This window comes from Akebia trifoliata, chromosome 12 (assembly GCF_017979445.1).
Source record: "Akebia trifoliata isolate Shusen 1 chromosome 12, ASM1797944v1, whole genome shotgun sequence".
Taxonomy (NCBI): domain Eukaryota; kingdom Viridiplantae; phylum Streptophyta; class Magnoliopsida; order Ranunculales; family Lardizabalaceae; genus Akebia; species Akebia trifoliata.
Window position 1 is genome coordinate 1,020,110 of NC_141386.1, and position 15,788 is coordinate 1,035,897.

The 15,788-nt window shown below is 37.3% G+C and overlaps 1 protein-coding gene and 1 long non-coding RNA gene across 2 annotated transcripts; one reads left to right on the forward strand and one right to left on the reverse strand.

Moving 5' to 3' along the window:
* Positions 1 to 339: 339 nt before the first annotated feature.
* Positions 340 to 8,791, forward strand: LOC147388477 (telomere repeat-binding factor 4-like). The gene is made up of 6 exons (XM_086418879.1): positions 340 to 507; positions 2,198 to 2,400; positions 4,007 to 4,091; positions 5,864 to 5,947; positions 7,165 to 7,444; positions 7,542 to 8,791. The coding sequence occupies exons 1-6, from the start codon at positions 358 to 360 to the stop codon at positions 7,571 to 7,573; spliced, it is 834 nt and encodes a 277-aa protein (XP_086275005.1). The 5' UTR covers positions 340 to 357; the 3' UTR covers positions 7,574 to 8,791.
* Positions 8,792 to 11,738: 2,947 nt separating this feature from the next.
* Positions 11,739 to 13,690, reverse strand: LOC147388478 (uncharacterized). Its single transcript, XR_015170410.1, has 3 exons — positions 12,319 to 13,690; positions 12,060 to 12,196; positions 11,739 to 11,879 (listed from the first exon to the last, which is right to left on the reverse strand). It is a non-coding gene; the product is annotated as an uncharacterized LOC147388478 (long non-coding RNA).
* Between the last annotated feature and the right edge of the window lie 2,098 nt (positions 13,691 to 15,788).

Consider the following 15,788-nt stretch of genomic DNA (forward strand, 5'->3'; position numbering starts at 1 on the left):
TATATGAAATTATGAATAATACAAAAAAATATTAAAATATGTTTGAATCGGATTTTTTCATAGCAGATTGGACTACATTTGAATCCGAAACAAAATCGCATCGGATATGAGATTTCAATTCAAATCCGATTTTTTATATTTTTTCGGATCGGTTCGGACATCCGATATATATCGGATCATTGCCAGCCCTTATAATTGTAACACAATCGAACCAGTATACGACAGGCACGGCCGATCCAAAACCGGCCCATTGGCCCACTGCTGTTTTTAGCTGCTCCAACTTCAAAGTTCAAACCCCTAAATTCTCAACCAGAGAGAATATCATGAAAGCCTGAAGAAGAAGGAGGAGAGAGAGAGATGGGAGCACCGAAGCAGAGATGGACCTCTGATGAAGAAGAAGCCCTACGTGCGGGAGTGGCCAAGCATGGAACTGGAAAATGGAAGAACATCCAGAAAGATCCAGAATTTGGTCATTGTCTTTCTGCTCGTTCCAACATAGATTTAAAGGTTCGTCTTTCTTTCTTCCAATCTTTCTATATTTCTCTTTCGATTCTCACATTCTTCATCGTAATCTTACATTACAATTTTGTTTTTTGATTTTGCGGGACAGTTATCGATATGTTTTTTGTTTAATTTAGTTTTTTATTTTATAGATTCTCGTATATTTTTTAAGAAAATCGAGGACAAGAAGGTTTCATTTTGTAAATCTCATTAAAAAAGTGTGTTTTAGTAACAATAATTAATCCTATATGATCGTTTTTATTGCGATTTAGAGAGAATCAGGAAAATGTATTTTTCTCTCGGATTCAAATAACTCTTTCGAGACCAATTTATTAATCATAATTTAATTACGACTTTTTCAACAAGTTGTGACTTTTAAGAACTTTACAATTAAATTATGAATTTCGCAATTATATCGGGAAAAAAATGATGCATTAGAAAGAGAAGTTGACCTTGATGAAGATGATGTTGACCATTTTACCAATGAAGCATCACATAATGTGGATGACATTGAATTTGATGATTTTGACTGCTTTGACTGATAATTGTAATCTTTTTATATGTTGAACAATATAAACCTTGAATGTGTTATAGAATTGTGGTTACTTTTTGTGGATGTATAGATGATGTCAATATGGGGGTTTGGTAGAAATAATTACACAGCTCTAACACCAACTTGATTTTCCAAGATCCAAATAATTCCCCAACCCCAACTTGGTGATTATGGTTGCACAAGTACAAACCTTTTCTAAAATAGAAAAGAGATAATAGTGGGGTTGGGATTGTTTCTTTGTTGCACAAATGCCGTTCCTCTCTAAATAGAAAATAAGAGACAAAAAGGAGACTAAGAAGATACCAACTAATGAAAATAAAAATAAAAATGAGGGTGTTTCAGAAATACACCTCTTATCCTAAAAATAGAAGAGAAAATGACGTAATAGAAGCGTGAGAATCAATAGATTCAATAGGTAAGCAAGCTATAGTTTGAAAGAAAATAGAGTATATAGCTTAAAAAATTAATTAAAAGAGGAAATATAATTGAAAATAAAACATAAAGCTAAAAAATAACTTTCTAATCTATTTGTAATATAATACTAACTTTCTAAACTTACTATAACTCAATTTGGACACTTCTAATTAAAATCTAAAAAATAAAAGCGAATTTAAATAAAAATAGAAACTTTCTAGCAAATTAGAAACTAACAAGAAATAATACTCCTAAAGTAATAATGAAATAGAAATCCTAATAGAATTAGAAACTACTTAAGATATTATAGATGTCCTACATCAGAAAGGAAGATTATTTCTATGTTGCACAAACAACCTCTCTTCTATAGAAACGAAGATTGTTTTGGGGAGAGGGGGAGGGGTATGTGTAGACAGTCCTTTAATCTTTTTAAGAATAATATAATAAGTTTACCTTATCCATGGGTCCAAACAATGAGTGAATGAGAAAATTAAGTTGAAAACTTTCATGGTCTGTTAGATCCATACATAATTTACATTATGTGAGTTTTAGTTGTGTAGAAGATGCATTATATTAAGTTGTATGCAAATATGCCTAGGTGAATACCTATTGTTTGGCGTCTGTGTAAGGGCTTCCTCAGTTGTTTTTTTTGCATGGTTATTCTTATGTAAGATCCTAGTAAAATGCCAACATTTTGTCTACTTCTCTCATTCTCTGTTGCATATCCAGGACAAATGGCGGAATATGAGTGTCAGTGCTGGTGGCCAGGGATCTAGGGATAAATTTAGATCACCAAAGCTAAAGGCTCTTCCAGCTCCTCCATTGTCTGGTTTCCAGAGTCCTTCTTCCTCCAATCCAGTTGCGCAAGATGCATCAGAAGATGTGGTCATGGATTCTTCAAAAAGTGTACAAGATGGGAAAACTGCTCCTCGGTGTGTCCCTAGTGTTTCTTCAATTTTTTTTTTTTTTGATAAGTGTAAAATTATATTACAAAGGGAAGAAGAAAGAAAATACAAAAGAAGGAGGCTGAGGTAGCCCCCAAGCAAAAGCTAGGAAGAATCTACAAAGCCGAAGAAAACAACATAACTACCAAAAAAAAAAAAAAAAAAAAAAACACTAAGAAACACATAAAGAATTCCATCTAAACACAAAATCATTGAAAGAGAGCCTCGCAAAATCTGTGCACAATCTCAACCAAAGATAGAGCAGCCCCAAATTTCTAGAAACACTGTGTGAGATATACTAGCCTTGCCTTGGAATACCTTGATATTTCTCTCTCCAAAGGCCCCAAGCAATAGACGAAGGAAGGATAGCCCAAAGGTAACATTTTCAACTAGAGAAGATATCAAAAGCCCACCCTTCTAATAACGAGATGAAAGTTAATGGAAAGACATAATCCAAACTAGGAAAGAAATTTTGACCAAATATCCCAAGAAAAAGTACAATGGATTAGGGTGTGATTAACAGATTCTCCGTCCCTCAAACAAAGATGATAGAAATTAGGAGTGATCCAACAACGCTTTATCAAGTTGTCCAAGGTGAGAATTTTCCCAAAGGAAGCTAGCCAAACAAAAAAAGAAACCTAGGAAGGGACACTAGCACACATATACACGTTACCTATATATGATTTTTCGTTATTTGAGGTACTTTCTAGAGGTTGTGCTGTTTGATATAATTTCCACGAGGCCCCAGTTTGCACCTGTGCCGTCTTTTGTTGCCACATAACTGCCCTCAAGGATGAGACATGGATCCTTGGAGTGCACATGTATGTAGACCACTCGAAAGGTTTTAGTGCTATAGTAGAAGGGAAACAATTAATTAGAATAATTATGAGTCACACGTCCTCTCCTAATCTCATCTGGGTTGTTGGACATGGCTGTAACATTTGTTCTAGGCATATGGGTAACACTGTCTTTGTTTCAACTTTCAAACTTGAATGAGTTGTCTGGAATTGGGAGATGCCATGTAAGTGATAACTCAAAAGCCTCAGTATGGAAATGTTGTGAAGAAACAAATCAAGTTTTGGAGTGGAATCAACCTTGATTGGTGCTTGGTACTGTTCTGAATAGGGAAATTTTGATCATCATCTACGCTGACTTGTTATTACAATTAACTCTTGACGAATAATAATGAATCAACATGACATTACTGGTCTTGGCACACAACTCTGAAACCCAATCTAAAGGAAACTAGATCTTCTTAGTTTATCTTTTTCTTCTCTGTTAACTATGAACGATTCTCAAAATTTCCTAGAAATTTTAGGATGGATTTTATGGTCCAGCTTTAGGAGAAATATGAGTTCTCTCCAATGGCTTAATGGCTGCCACCACTTTGTCCTCCATGGACTCTGTCCGACAAACAACTTACATTCGATGTCACGTTGGGCTTTTATATCTACACATGCCATTATTGTTGAAACTCTTTGAAGATAATATGAATTTGTGGTAACCATACTTATGACTCAGTTATTTCTTTCTTTTCTTTCCAGTAACTGTTTTCATTAATTACTTCAGATTTTTTTTTTGCTTCATTTGACAGGTACAATGCAATGATTTTTGAAGCACTTTCAAACTTGAAAGATCCAAATGGATCGGAAATTACTGCAATCATGAGCTTCATCGAGGTTAGATGGACATCTCTCATCTTTACTGCCTGATATATATCTTTTCCCATTTACTTTATTGTGGGAAGATTTCACCTTGGAGGGAACTGTATATTTTAGTATACAACAAAGCATCTCTTCTGAAATTAAACTATGGTACACTATTCAGAAATTTATGAATCAGATATGATACAATATTCAGAAATTTATGAATCATATATATACAACCTCCTAAGAAAAAACCGGCTGCAACAATCATCAGAGAAACAATGAAATGTAAGGCCAATGCTTCATTGGGACATTAGCATATATAATATAGGCAACCTACCAAGTAGACACCCTCGGAAAAAGTCCGTCACAGCACTCATAAGAGAAAAAAAAAAACACTCATCACAGAAACAATGAACTGCACCCCCTCCCCCACACACACACACAAAAAAAAAAAAAAAAAAAAAAAAACCGATACATGCATACACACACACACACAAAAATCCATCTAAAAACAAAATTAGCAAAAACTCCAATTGATATGATTTGATATGCACCAATATCATCATGAAGATACAATCCTGCACCGCTAAAATCATTTGAAACTGTTATCAACTTGTGATGGATGACATGACCCTTAATTAATGAGATACTAACACTGCATTTGGATAGAGCTTCTTGACGACTTCTGCTCCTATGGGGAGCTAGCAAACGTTTGGATAGGTTTTTTCTCTTACACGGAGAGGTTTTTGCTTTTGCGCGGAGAGGTTTTTTGCTCTTTGTTGAGAAGATTCAAAAACTTGCTCTTGTGTGGAGTGGTGTATCCACACAGGGCCTAAGGTTTCTGTATTAATTAACATCTAGTTGCAGTAAATAATCATGGAAAATGTAAGAGGTGATCACAAAATCAATTAAACATGCAAAATGTTTATTAATTTTTTATGTGTATTGATACAATTTTTTTTCCTAAGTAGTTATTTATATAATTAACAAAATAGATTGCTAAGTTACTTTAATGTGGTTAGAACTTAAAAAGCATCATGTAAAAATTATGATTTATTTTGAAACCTTACAAATCTCATCTCTTGCAATGAAATGGTCTGGATGTGTTAGCTAGCAAAGATAGGATGGAGGTTGAGAAGACATACTTCATACAATGAGAAAAACCAAAAATTATAAGCTTTGCAATCACTCCCTACAAACCATCTCCCACCTAAACACGAAGTCCTCAGCGAGAATGCCGTTGAAATCCTCATATACTTTATACCATAACAACAAGAAGCAAAAAATGGAAATTATGAGATCTCACATTGATGTTAGCAACTTCTCACCAAAGGAATCACACTCTTGAAACCTGTATATGTAGATCTCACATTGATATTATCAACTTTTCACTATCAACTTGCTGCATCTCTACCTCTTGATGTTAGGATAGCAAACTTTCCATTAGGGCTCAACAAAAGCCTCTATAAAGCGAAGGTAACTTATGTATGAAAGAGTAGGATACACTTCAAATTCATGTCTTCAAAGTCAGATACATGGTAATCTGGTTACCAATCTCAGCCAATCCCTATGTTCAACTGAACATAGCCCAAATTTGACATTATGTAGAAAAATAATTACAGTCTGGAATTTTGAAAAATCATCTCGCTTAAGATACCTTTGCTACACATATCTTTGGAGTTTTATATTCCTTGATTTTATAATCTATATACATACTTTAATCATTTGTTGTTACTTAATTTCCATGATCTTTGAGTTCAATACAATGATAGGTGTTTCATGCTTGCTTTAAATTAAAACAGAAAAGGCATGAAGTGCCACCAAATTTTAGAAGGTTGCTTAGTTCAAAGTTGAGGCGGCTTGTTTCACAGGACAAACTTGAAAAGGTGAACATGTTCTCCATCTTTTAATACAAGATTTTTACAGACTTAGTTTCAGATTATGAACTACTTGTTTATCTGTTGACCATTTTCTTTATATATGTTATATATATGCATTGGTTTATTGGGATGAACACTCGTAGTCTGCCTCATAAATCCCTCACTATTGTAGAAAGTTGTGTAGCATATATAATTAGGATGCACCTTCATGATTTTCTTCATATTGTAATTTTTGAGCTTCTTTTCTTTCTCCATTTCATTTTTTTTCCTTTAAATTTAACTTGTTTCTTTAAATCTAACCACATTCTCTACTTCTTCCGCACCTTATATTAACTATACATCAAGCTCAAGAAGCAATAATCAAACTTCTGCCACCTTTGCAAAGCTAGTGGTGAGTCAATGAATCACTTGCTCACCCATTGTTCTTTTGCTTGTTCGATTTGGTCCATTTCCTTTCCCTATTTCTTTGAATTCCATATTTCAAAGTTGGCGAATCAAAACCGTAGTTTCTAAAGCAAGGATTTTGTGGAGCTTGATCCCTTTTACCATCTGTTGGGGCATTTGGATGGAGAGAGAGAGAGAGAGAGAATGAAGCAACAAAGAGAATAGAAGATCGCACACAACACACGAGGATTTACATGGTTCGGTAGTGTGCCTACGTCCACGGATTAGATCAAGAACAATCACTATTTTCTTTCAAGTTTTACAGCCCTAAAGATCTCTGCTTAAAGAAACCAGAAGTAGAGAAAACATGTCTATCACCCCAAAAATAAAAAACCCTAAGAAAATATTACATAATTGCCTTTTTCACAACCCTAAAAATTTGGTCCGGGAGTTCCACCCCGGGGGGGGGGGGGGGGCTCTGCTCCATGCACCCTGCAGCTCAGCGTACCCCCAGCAAAGTACAAGACGTTTACACAACAGAGAGAGAGAGAGAGTTTTCTTTTAAAGGGGAAGAGGTTATTATTATTAGTATTTTGGGCTTCCTTTTCTTTTGGTTTAAAGTTCTTAAGGGGCTTAAAGGGGGTTCTTTTATGATGTGTTGTCTTGATGGAGGTCTCTTGACCTCCGTCTTTCTTTTATACATTTTGTTTACCTGTCCAAAAAAGAAGGAAAAAATGTTTGGACGTTCTTTATCACGATCTTTATTTTTCAAATGGGTTTATACCTACACATTTTCTCATGTCATTTGTCATAGTTTCTACATTGTTCTAAAAGTGTAGATCCAGAACTCCTACAAGATCAAAAAAGATATCTCATTTGGAACAAGAACACCTACCCCAAAACAGAAAGACATCCGCCCAAGACAGTCACAGAACACTGGGTTCAGCATCTTGGCTGACACTGTAGAAGAAGCAGCGATCGCTGCTGCCTACAAGATAGCTGACGCAGAAAACAAGTCATTTGTGGCATCTGAAGCAGTTAAGGAGGCAGAGAGAGTTGCAAAGATGGCCGAAGATGCGGATTCATTCCTACAACTGGCAAAGGAAATACTTGAACAATGTAATAAAGACAACCAGTTGTCCTACTTAGATTCCTTTTATTACTTTAATTCTGTTAAAAGTTTGCCAATTTTTTCCTTTTTTTTTTTGGGTTACAGGTTCAAGGGGTGAAATTGTGATAATGGCTTAAGCTGTGGATTAAGGTGTTATTAAAAGCATAGAAAGGGGCCTCCATTGTTCAATCGTATGTAAGAATTTGTACATGAAAGCTTGTTATGCTATCCACACACTATTTTCTTCAGTTTTTTTTTTTGTGGTTATAAGTAGAGATTAGTTGGTTTGGCTTGAAACATGGGTCAAAAAAGAGAGTAGCAATATAGGTTGTTTCTTGATGGCAAATTGGTAAAATTCTTGTCAATCTGTTACTTACACAGAACAACACAAGCACATTCAGAACAGTAATTTGATATATCCCTCTGTGTTTTGGTGAGTATTTGAGGTGCATCTTAATTTCCAAACTCATGACACACCCCTTGCCAAAAACTCAATCTATCGTCTTCTACCTCTCAACAAAAATTCTTTACTCTTCAAGAATCTGTCATGAAATTTGCCTAAAATTTTATATTGTTCTTACGGTTTGATGATTGAAGATGATGGTTTTACCCTAAAGGTTTATCTATTAGCTTAGCCAGGCCTGCCTTGAGTCCTTAGTCCCTACTTTGTGTTACCAATAATAAATTGAGCAACTAACATTTGCCCTCCTTTTTGAAAGGTTTAGTTGTTTTTTAAAGGTGATATCTTTTGGTTTGAAGTTTTGAAATCTTTCATATCCATTAAGACGGGGCCCAACAAACAATAACATCTTGATAAGTTTGTGAGCGTAAATTTGTGTCTTTTGTTTTGTGTTGTGAGGCCTGTGTTCACCTAGCAACTTGAACTTTTCCCATCCTAACAAGCTGTCTTTCAAGTTAGAATCATCTATAAAAACCCAGAGAGTATTAGAGAAGTGTGGATTATTCTGGACAAATATAGAGCTACGAGGGGTTAGCTTCGCAATATTGAAGCCTTGAAGCCGATCATCATCGATGGGTTCTTATCCAATCTGAGGTAACTTGTCTCAATATTCTTTTTTTTGATAACCCTCAATATTCTTTTGTCGAATGAAATCTCTCTTTTGTCGATGGGTGTCAGCCCAAGGTTATAACATTGATATCTCAAAATTTACACAAAAATATCTCGAGGAATATTTAATGTTCTTGACCTTGTCTGACACCTTACAGGTCTTTTATGGGTGGATATCTTTTTTGATGGCCACAACTTTTTTTGGGTGAAACATTCATAGATTTGTATTTAATCCATGTTTGGGACAATTAAATGGATCCCCCACCCTCCACAATTGAATTTAGGCACAAACTAATAGGCACAAAAATTGAGCAACATGGGTAAGTCTTTTTTTTTGATAAGTATAATATATTAAAGGAGAAAGGGGAAACAAAGTACAAGGAGGCCGAGAGAGCCTCTCAAACAACAGCTAAATAAAAGAAACTAGAACATTAGTGGTTACATAAAGAATTCCATCTAAAAAGAAAGTCATCAAAAGTAATCCCCGCAAACTCTATATTTTGCTTTGACCAAAGGTACAGAAGGCCCAAGATCTCCAAGAAACCGCCATGAGAGCTTCTCCTCTTACTATTGAACACCCTGTTATTTCTCTCGTTCCACACCCCCCAAGCAATAGTCGAGGGAATCATAGCCCAAAGAAACCTTTTTCTGAATGAGAAAGCATTATTGGCCCACTCTACTAACAACGAGGAGAACTTACAAGGAAGGACCCATTGGATCTCGAAAAGACCAAGGAAAGTTGTCCAAAGATTATAAGAAAAAGAGCAATGAATTAAGATATGATCAACAGATTCCCCGTCCTCCATACAAAGTGGACAACAGTTTGGAGTAGTCCAACCCCGAGTAATCAAATTATCCATCGTTAGAATCCTCCCAAGGGAGGCCAACCAAACAAAGAAGGAGATTTTAGAAGGAATTGACTTAGACCAAATAATGGATCCCATGATAGATTGTTCGGCAAAAGGGATGAGCCACTTATGGAAAGAACTTACAGAGAATCTCAAATCCTTAGCCCTTGTCCATTCCCACCTGTCCTGTTCACTTTCGTTAAGATACGACGAATGCAAGAGATCAAGGAAATATGTCATCTCTGTTAGCTCCTAATCGTTGAAGTTTCTCCTAAATCCCAAATCCCAATTAGAGGTAGACTCGTCGCGAATCAAACATTGCTGGATCGAACAATTCTTTTTCAAAGAACAGGCGTATAAGGATGGAAATTGAACTGCCAGAGGCGTTATGCCGCACCAACTATCCTCCCAGAATCTGATCCTGTCTCCCTTGCCTGCTTTATATCTAATCCCTTTCTCAAAATCCTCGCTCACTTTAAGAATCCCCTTCCACATGCTACACCCATACGAACCTTTAGCCTCACCGCTATGCCAACCTAACCTCTTCTCCCCGTACTTAGCCATGATGAACCTTCTTCACAACCTACCCCTTTCCTCACCGAACCTCCAAAGCCATTTTCCTAAGAGCTCTCTATTCACTAGTCTAAGACCCCTAATCCCCAACCTTCCGTTCTTCTTGGGCATACAAATAACCTTCCATCTGACCAAGTGGTACTTCCTCCTACCGTTCTTATCATTCCACAAAAAATTTCTCATAAGCCTTTCTAATCTGATTTCCACGGATCTATGAATCGTGAATAGGGATAAAAAGTAAATCGGGATACTCGTCAAAGTGCTTTTAATCAAGGTTATTTTACCTCCTTTAGACAGATAATTGGCCTTCCACATGTTCAGCCTTTTCTCCAATCTTTCCATCACCCCTTCCCAAATCTTGATACTATTGTAAGGTGCACCCAATGGTAAGCCCAAATAAGACGTGGGCAAAATGTCGTGCCCACACCCCAAAGTTGCGGCCATCAAATGAATATCGTTTACATCACCTACTCCAAAAAGCTTACTCTTATGCAAATTGATATGTAACCCAGACATGGCCTCAAAGCAACACAAAAGAACCCGAAGCACCCTCACCTGGTCCCTCGAATGCTCTAAGAAAACCAGTGTATCGTCTGCAAATTGTAAGTGGGAGGCCTCAAACCAGGGTAAGTCTTGACTTCCTCAAATATGAAGAACCCTAACACACTGTCACTCTCCTCCTGAACTTGATGGCAATATCTTTGCATAGACGATTAGAACAAGTATGTGGCTACTTCCCAAAGATTGAAGAATTTTTTTTTTTTACCTAGGGCTGCCACAGTGCAGAACGACACCTTGGCTAACTTGAAATGAAAATAAAGATTACATCCCCAAAAATAATTACTTGTATGACGAAATACATAAGACATAAATGCAAAGAATCAAGAACAAACTTACTATCAATGGCAAGCCCCAGTGGAATGAGCTAACACTGAACTCAAGCCTGAAAAAAGGCTTATTTCAAACTGTAACAAACTGCCTCCTTTTGATTATGCAAAGATGACCAAAAATAAAGTTAATTTACAGATCAGATGCTCTGAAATTTGCATAACCAGAGAACACAACAAAAATATGATATTTCCTCATCTTACAAATATCAGTCTTGGACTTCTACTTGGAAAAAAAAAAGTAACAAACAAAACAAAGTTTAAGCCGCCCAATTCAACAATTTACTAATTAATATAACACACACACACACACACACACATATCATAACTCTTTTGATAGGAAGCCTTTCAATTCATAAAAAAAAGTTCCATTACATTAGATGGCTACTCCTTGATCATCATGTTATAAAACCTCTGGATGTCATATTGCATCTTTGTCATCGAGTGTCACAAAGTTGATTTCAACATCTTTCCTTCATAGCCAACCACTGCATCCGATTCGTCTGGGGTACTTCTCTGGTTGAGTTGGCAGATCATAGTTAATCACTGATAAATAAATAATTTTTGATTATTAGATCCCAAATTAAAAGAATTCTAATAGGCTTTATATTAGAAAATAATGGAAGTAATCTAATTAAAAGTTTATACCAATTGGTCTGATCTAAGTCTAATTCTAATCCGATCTCTTTATCCTAATTCTCATGAGAAGGTGATTCGGTCTATTATTATGCTATATATCTATTGAGAACTCGAGAGAACTCAGACTTGAATTCATGCATGACTAGTGTTTACAAAGATGACCCATACCTGTGTGACGACGGCTCCTCATCTTGTCAGTCAGTCAACTTCACACGAATCACATAGTGTTTACAAAGATGACTCTCCATGTGATGGCAAATGCCTCATAGAGATGCATAGAGTCTCTAGCTTCCACTCTTCCTTATCTACATTAACATAGAAAAAGCTTGATACCCTCTAGAGTGAGCTTCACCAGAATCATCACGGGCTCATACATGGACTTGCTTGTGATCTCAAGAGCTCTTGGTGGAGAAAACACCAACTTGAACTTTCATGGGAAGGAGTTGGAAAATATCATTAATCCGGCAACAAGATAATTTAAAACCATTTGAGAACTATACAATAAAATGAGAGTTAATTTTCAATCTTATGTTTGCTAACTACTGAACAACTAAACAAGAAACTAAAAATCTCTACCAAATTTCAAAAGAAAAAGATGAATTCAAACCTGAATAGCATTTTTGGGTCAAATGGGAGTAACAAGGATCTCTCATGTTTATGAAGATGATGGTGATACTAAGTGCGAGGACAAGGGGACAACAATCACAAACACGAGGACAAGGGGGACAGCTATCGCGAAGGTCTCTGTTAACAAGTGATGGGAAAGGGGAAAGATATTAATTTCAGGTTTATATAAGAAAAAAAATGTAAATTTAGTATTTATGAAATTTAAAGGCCGAACAAAAGGGTTAAGACGTAAGAATTACCTGCTTGAAGAGGGGTTGTAGGTGTTCCCTGACACTTGGGTCTTCCCAATCTAACGATTCAACAGTATCACCTTCAATCTTTCTTAGTTTGGGCGCACTCCAGGAGCCCAAAGGGAACCTGTTCAAATTTGGACACTCCTCCACGCATAGTTCTTCCAAGGAAGGCCAATAAAAAAGTAAACCCCTCTGGTGCACATTGGAGAGCTTTGGGAGATAGATGAGCTCTAGGGTCTTTAATTGGGGGAGTACCATCTTGTCCTTTTCATAGTCTTCACCCTTCTCACTTACAATTATCTCCTCCATCTCCTTGCAAAAATTTACTTTAAGTACTTGTAGTTGCATTAGACCTTGAACTAGGTTCATTGAGAAGAGATGGTTTAGTGAATGACAACCCGAGATTCTAGCACTTTTAGATTTGGGAAGATTGGAAGTGAAGGAGAATAACTAGAAACATGGTAAGATCTCGACTGCCTTAGAATGGTACGAAGTAATGGTAGTCTCAAAGAGCTCCTCTACCACAATTATATCATCTTCTTCCTCCTCTGACTGTATTATTTTCCAAATTCCCTTCCATATGGTTGTCAGTTTGGGTAGATCATGCAAATGTAGCTCTTTTAAATTGGGGATCAAACCATGCCAGTCCTCAATATCCTCTGGTTCAAATACCTCTTTTAACTCACCACATGTCTCCACCTCCAATTTTTCCAGATTCTGCATCATTGCCAATAAATCAGAAGGTAAAACAGTGATTATTTTCTGGCATTCATGTAGAGAGAGAAGTTTTACTTTCTCAAGGAATCCATTTGGATGTGGTCCATGATAAATCGCCTCCAAACTATTCATACTCCAAATGTCTAATACCTCCAAGCTACTAAATGCAGCTTCTGGAGTCTCTTCCACCACACTCACAAGATATCTTATTTCATGACATTGTCCGATGCGAAGAAACTTCACGTTGTTAAATCTTTCTCTATCGAGTTGGACAATATTCTTGAGACCCTTGCAACTGTAAAGATGGAGCTCTTCTGTTCTACTCAACAACAGCTTAACCCAATTTGAAAGTGGATTTGATGTGATATTAAGGCTCATAGCCCTGAAGAAGTGAGGCTTCCATCCACTTCCACTCCCACTCCACATAAACAAAACTTTGCCAAGTTCCTCAAATTTATGGAAATCTCTTTGGACAAACATTCAGCATCACTTACGTCTATCTCTAGAATATTCAACCATTTCAAGGCTGCCAACTCAGTTAATCTAGCCTTACTTCCATCTCCTATTCCATCAATCTCCCACCCATCAAAGTTTTGCATCATGTACAATTCTTCTAAATGGGACAAACTCGAGAAGAAGTTTAATGGGATAGTTTTAAGAAAATAGTACTAGCCCTTATGAACGTCTCGGTTGATTCTGAAGATCTCGTCATGAAAATTCTTAATGGCCTTGACGAGAATTATAAAGAACTCTCTAATGCTATTCAAGCATGAGAAACATCCATCTCTTTCGATGAGCTACATGAGAAACTGCTCAACCATGAAGCACAACTGACGGTCAAAACAGATTCATTTTCTTCTATCCCTGCCACGGCTTTCCTTGCTACTCGGTCTTCCCCACAGAGTTATGCTTCATCGCCCCAACCATCACGTGGTCTTCCCCGTTCCTTTAACCAAACTCGCGGTCAGTCAGCTCGATCGCCACACGCCTCCTTGACATCTCGACCTCCATTTTTCGTCGACAATCAAGGACAACGCCCGTATCTCTGTCGCTGCCAGTTGTGTGAACAACACGGCCATTCCGCAAAACGTTGTTCCGTTTTCAAGCATATTCCATGGACTCCCACTGTCCAACAGTCACGTCCCCGGCCTCGTCCAGCCTATACGGCGCCAAGTGCTCACATGGCCACTCATCCATCAACTTCTTCAATACCATTTGAATGGATCCTAGACTCGGGTGCTTCTCATCACGTCACTACTGATCTTGCGAACCTTTTGCTTCACTCTCCTTATAATGGTTTTGATGACATTGTCATTAGTAATGGTAAAGGCCTGATCATCACTCATACTGGCTCCCTAAACCTACCCACTTCATCCTCATTATCCTTCCCAAATACTCTTTGTGTTCCAACTATGACAAAAAATCTTATCTCTGTCTCCCAATTATGTAACATTAACAATGTTGTTGTTGTCTTTTCCATGTTTGGCTTTCAGGTGAAGGATCGTCAAACGGGGGCCTTTCTTCTCTAAGGACCACATAAGGACGGAGTTTATTATTGGTTGGTCACGACGAGCTCGTTAGCTCCACCATGCTCTTTTGTCTGTCACTCACTCCCTGTCTTTGTGGCATTCCCGTCTTGGTTACCCATCCCACAAAATTATTCGTCATTTAGCCTCATCTAATGTTTTTTCTTTATCTTCCCGTCTTCTATCAAACTTTTCTTGCAATTCTTGCAAAATTAATAAAAGTCACAAACTTCCGTTTTATGAATCTACCCTTTCATCTTCAACAACCCTTGAATTAATTTTTTCTGATGTGTGGTCTTCTCCTGCTCTCTCCGTTGATGGATTTAAGTACTATGTTATTTTTGTTGACCACTTTACTAAGTACATATGGTTATATCCTCTAAGGCGAAAAACAGATGTTCTTGAAACCTTTGTCAAATTTAAGTCTCTTGTGGAAAACTATTTCAAAACTAAAATAGTTACCTTATACACAGACAACGGGGGGTAATATATTGCACTCCGTTCCTTTCTTGCATCTAGTGGGATTACACATCTCACAACACCTCCACGTACTCCCGAACACAATGGCTTTTTAGAACGTCGACACCGTTATATTGTCGATATCGGTCTCACCCTCCTCGATCATGTGTTCATCCCTCTTACTTTTTGGCCATTTGCTTTTGCCACAGCTACCTACCTCATCAACCGCATGCCCAAAACCAATCTCTCCATGATGTCTTCATTTGAAAAATTGTTTGATCATCCCCCAAACTTTCAAAAGCTTCGTGTCTTTGGTTGTCAGTGTTACCCATGGTTGTGTCCGTATACCACTTATAAATTGGAACCTCGATCTCGTGTATGTGTCTTTCTAGGCTACTCCTTAATACAAAGTGCATATATCTGCTATGATCAATCTTCTTCCAAAATATTTACTTCTCGTCATGTTGAGTTCGTCGAAGACGTTTTTCCATTTTCCATGCCCGTCTCATCTGTCCCACCCTTGAGTCCTTCGTCATCTTCCTCTCTTTTCTTTAAAGCCCAGTCTACCTCATGTGGTGGTGCTGCCAGTTCGTCTCTTTTGCTCAATGATAAACCCTTATCCTCGATCTTGCTCACGGCTTTTAACGATGATTCCTCACCACCGAGCTCTTCCTCTGTCCCTTCCATTCCCTCGATCACTTCCACCTTGCCCAGACCCATCTCCAATAGCCACCCTATGTTCACCCGCTCCAAAAATAACATTCACAAGCTGAA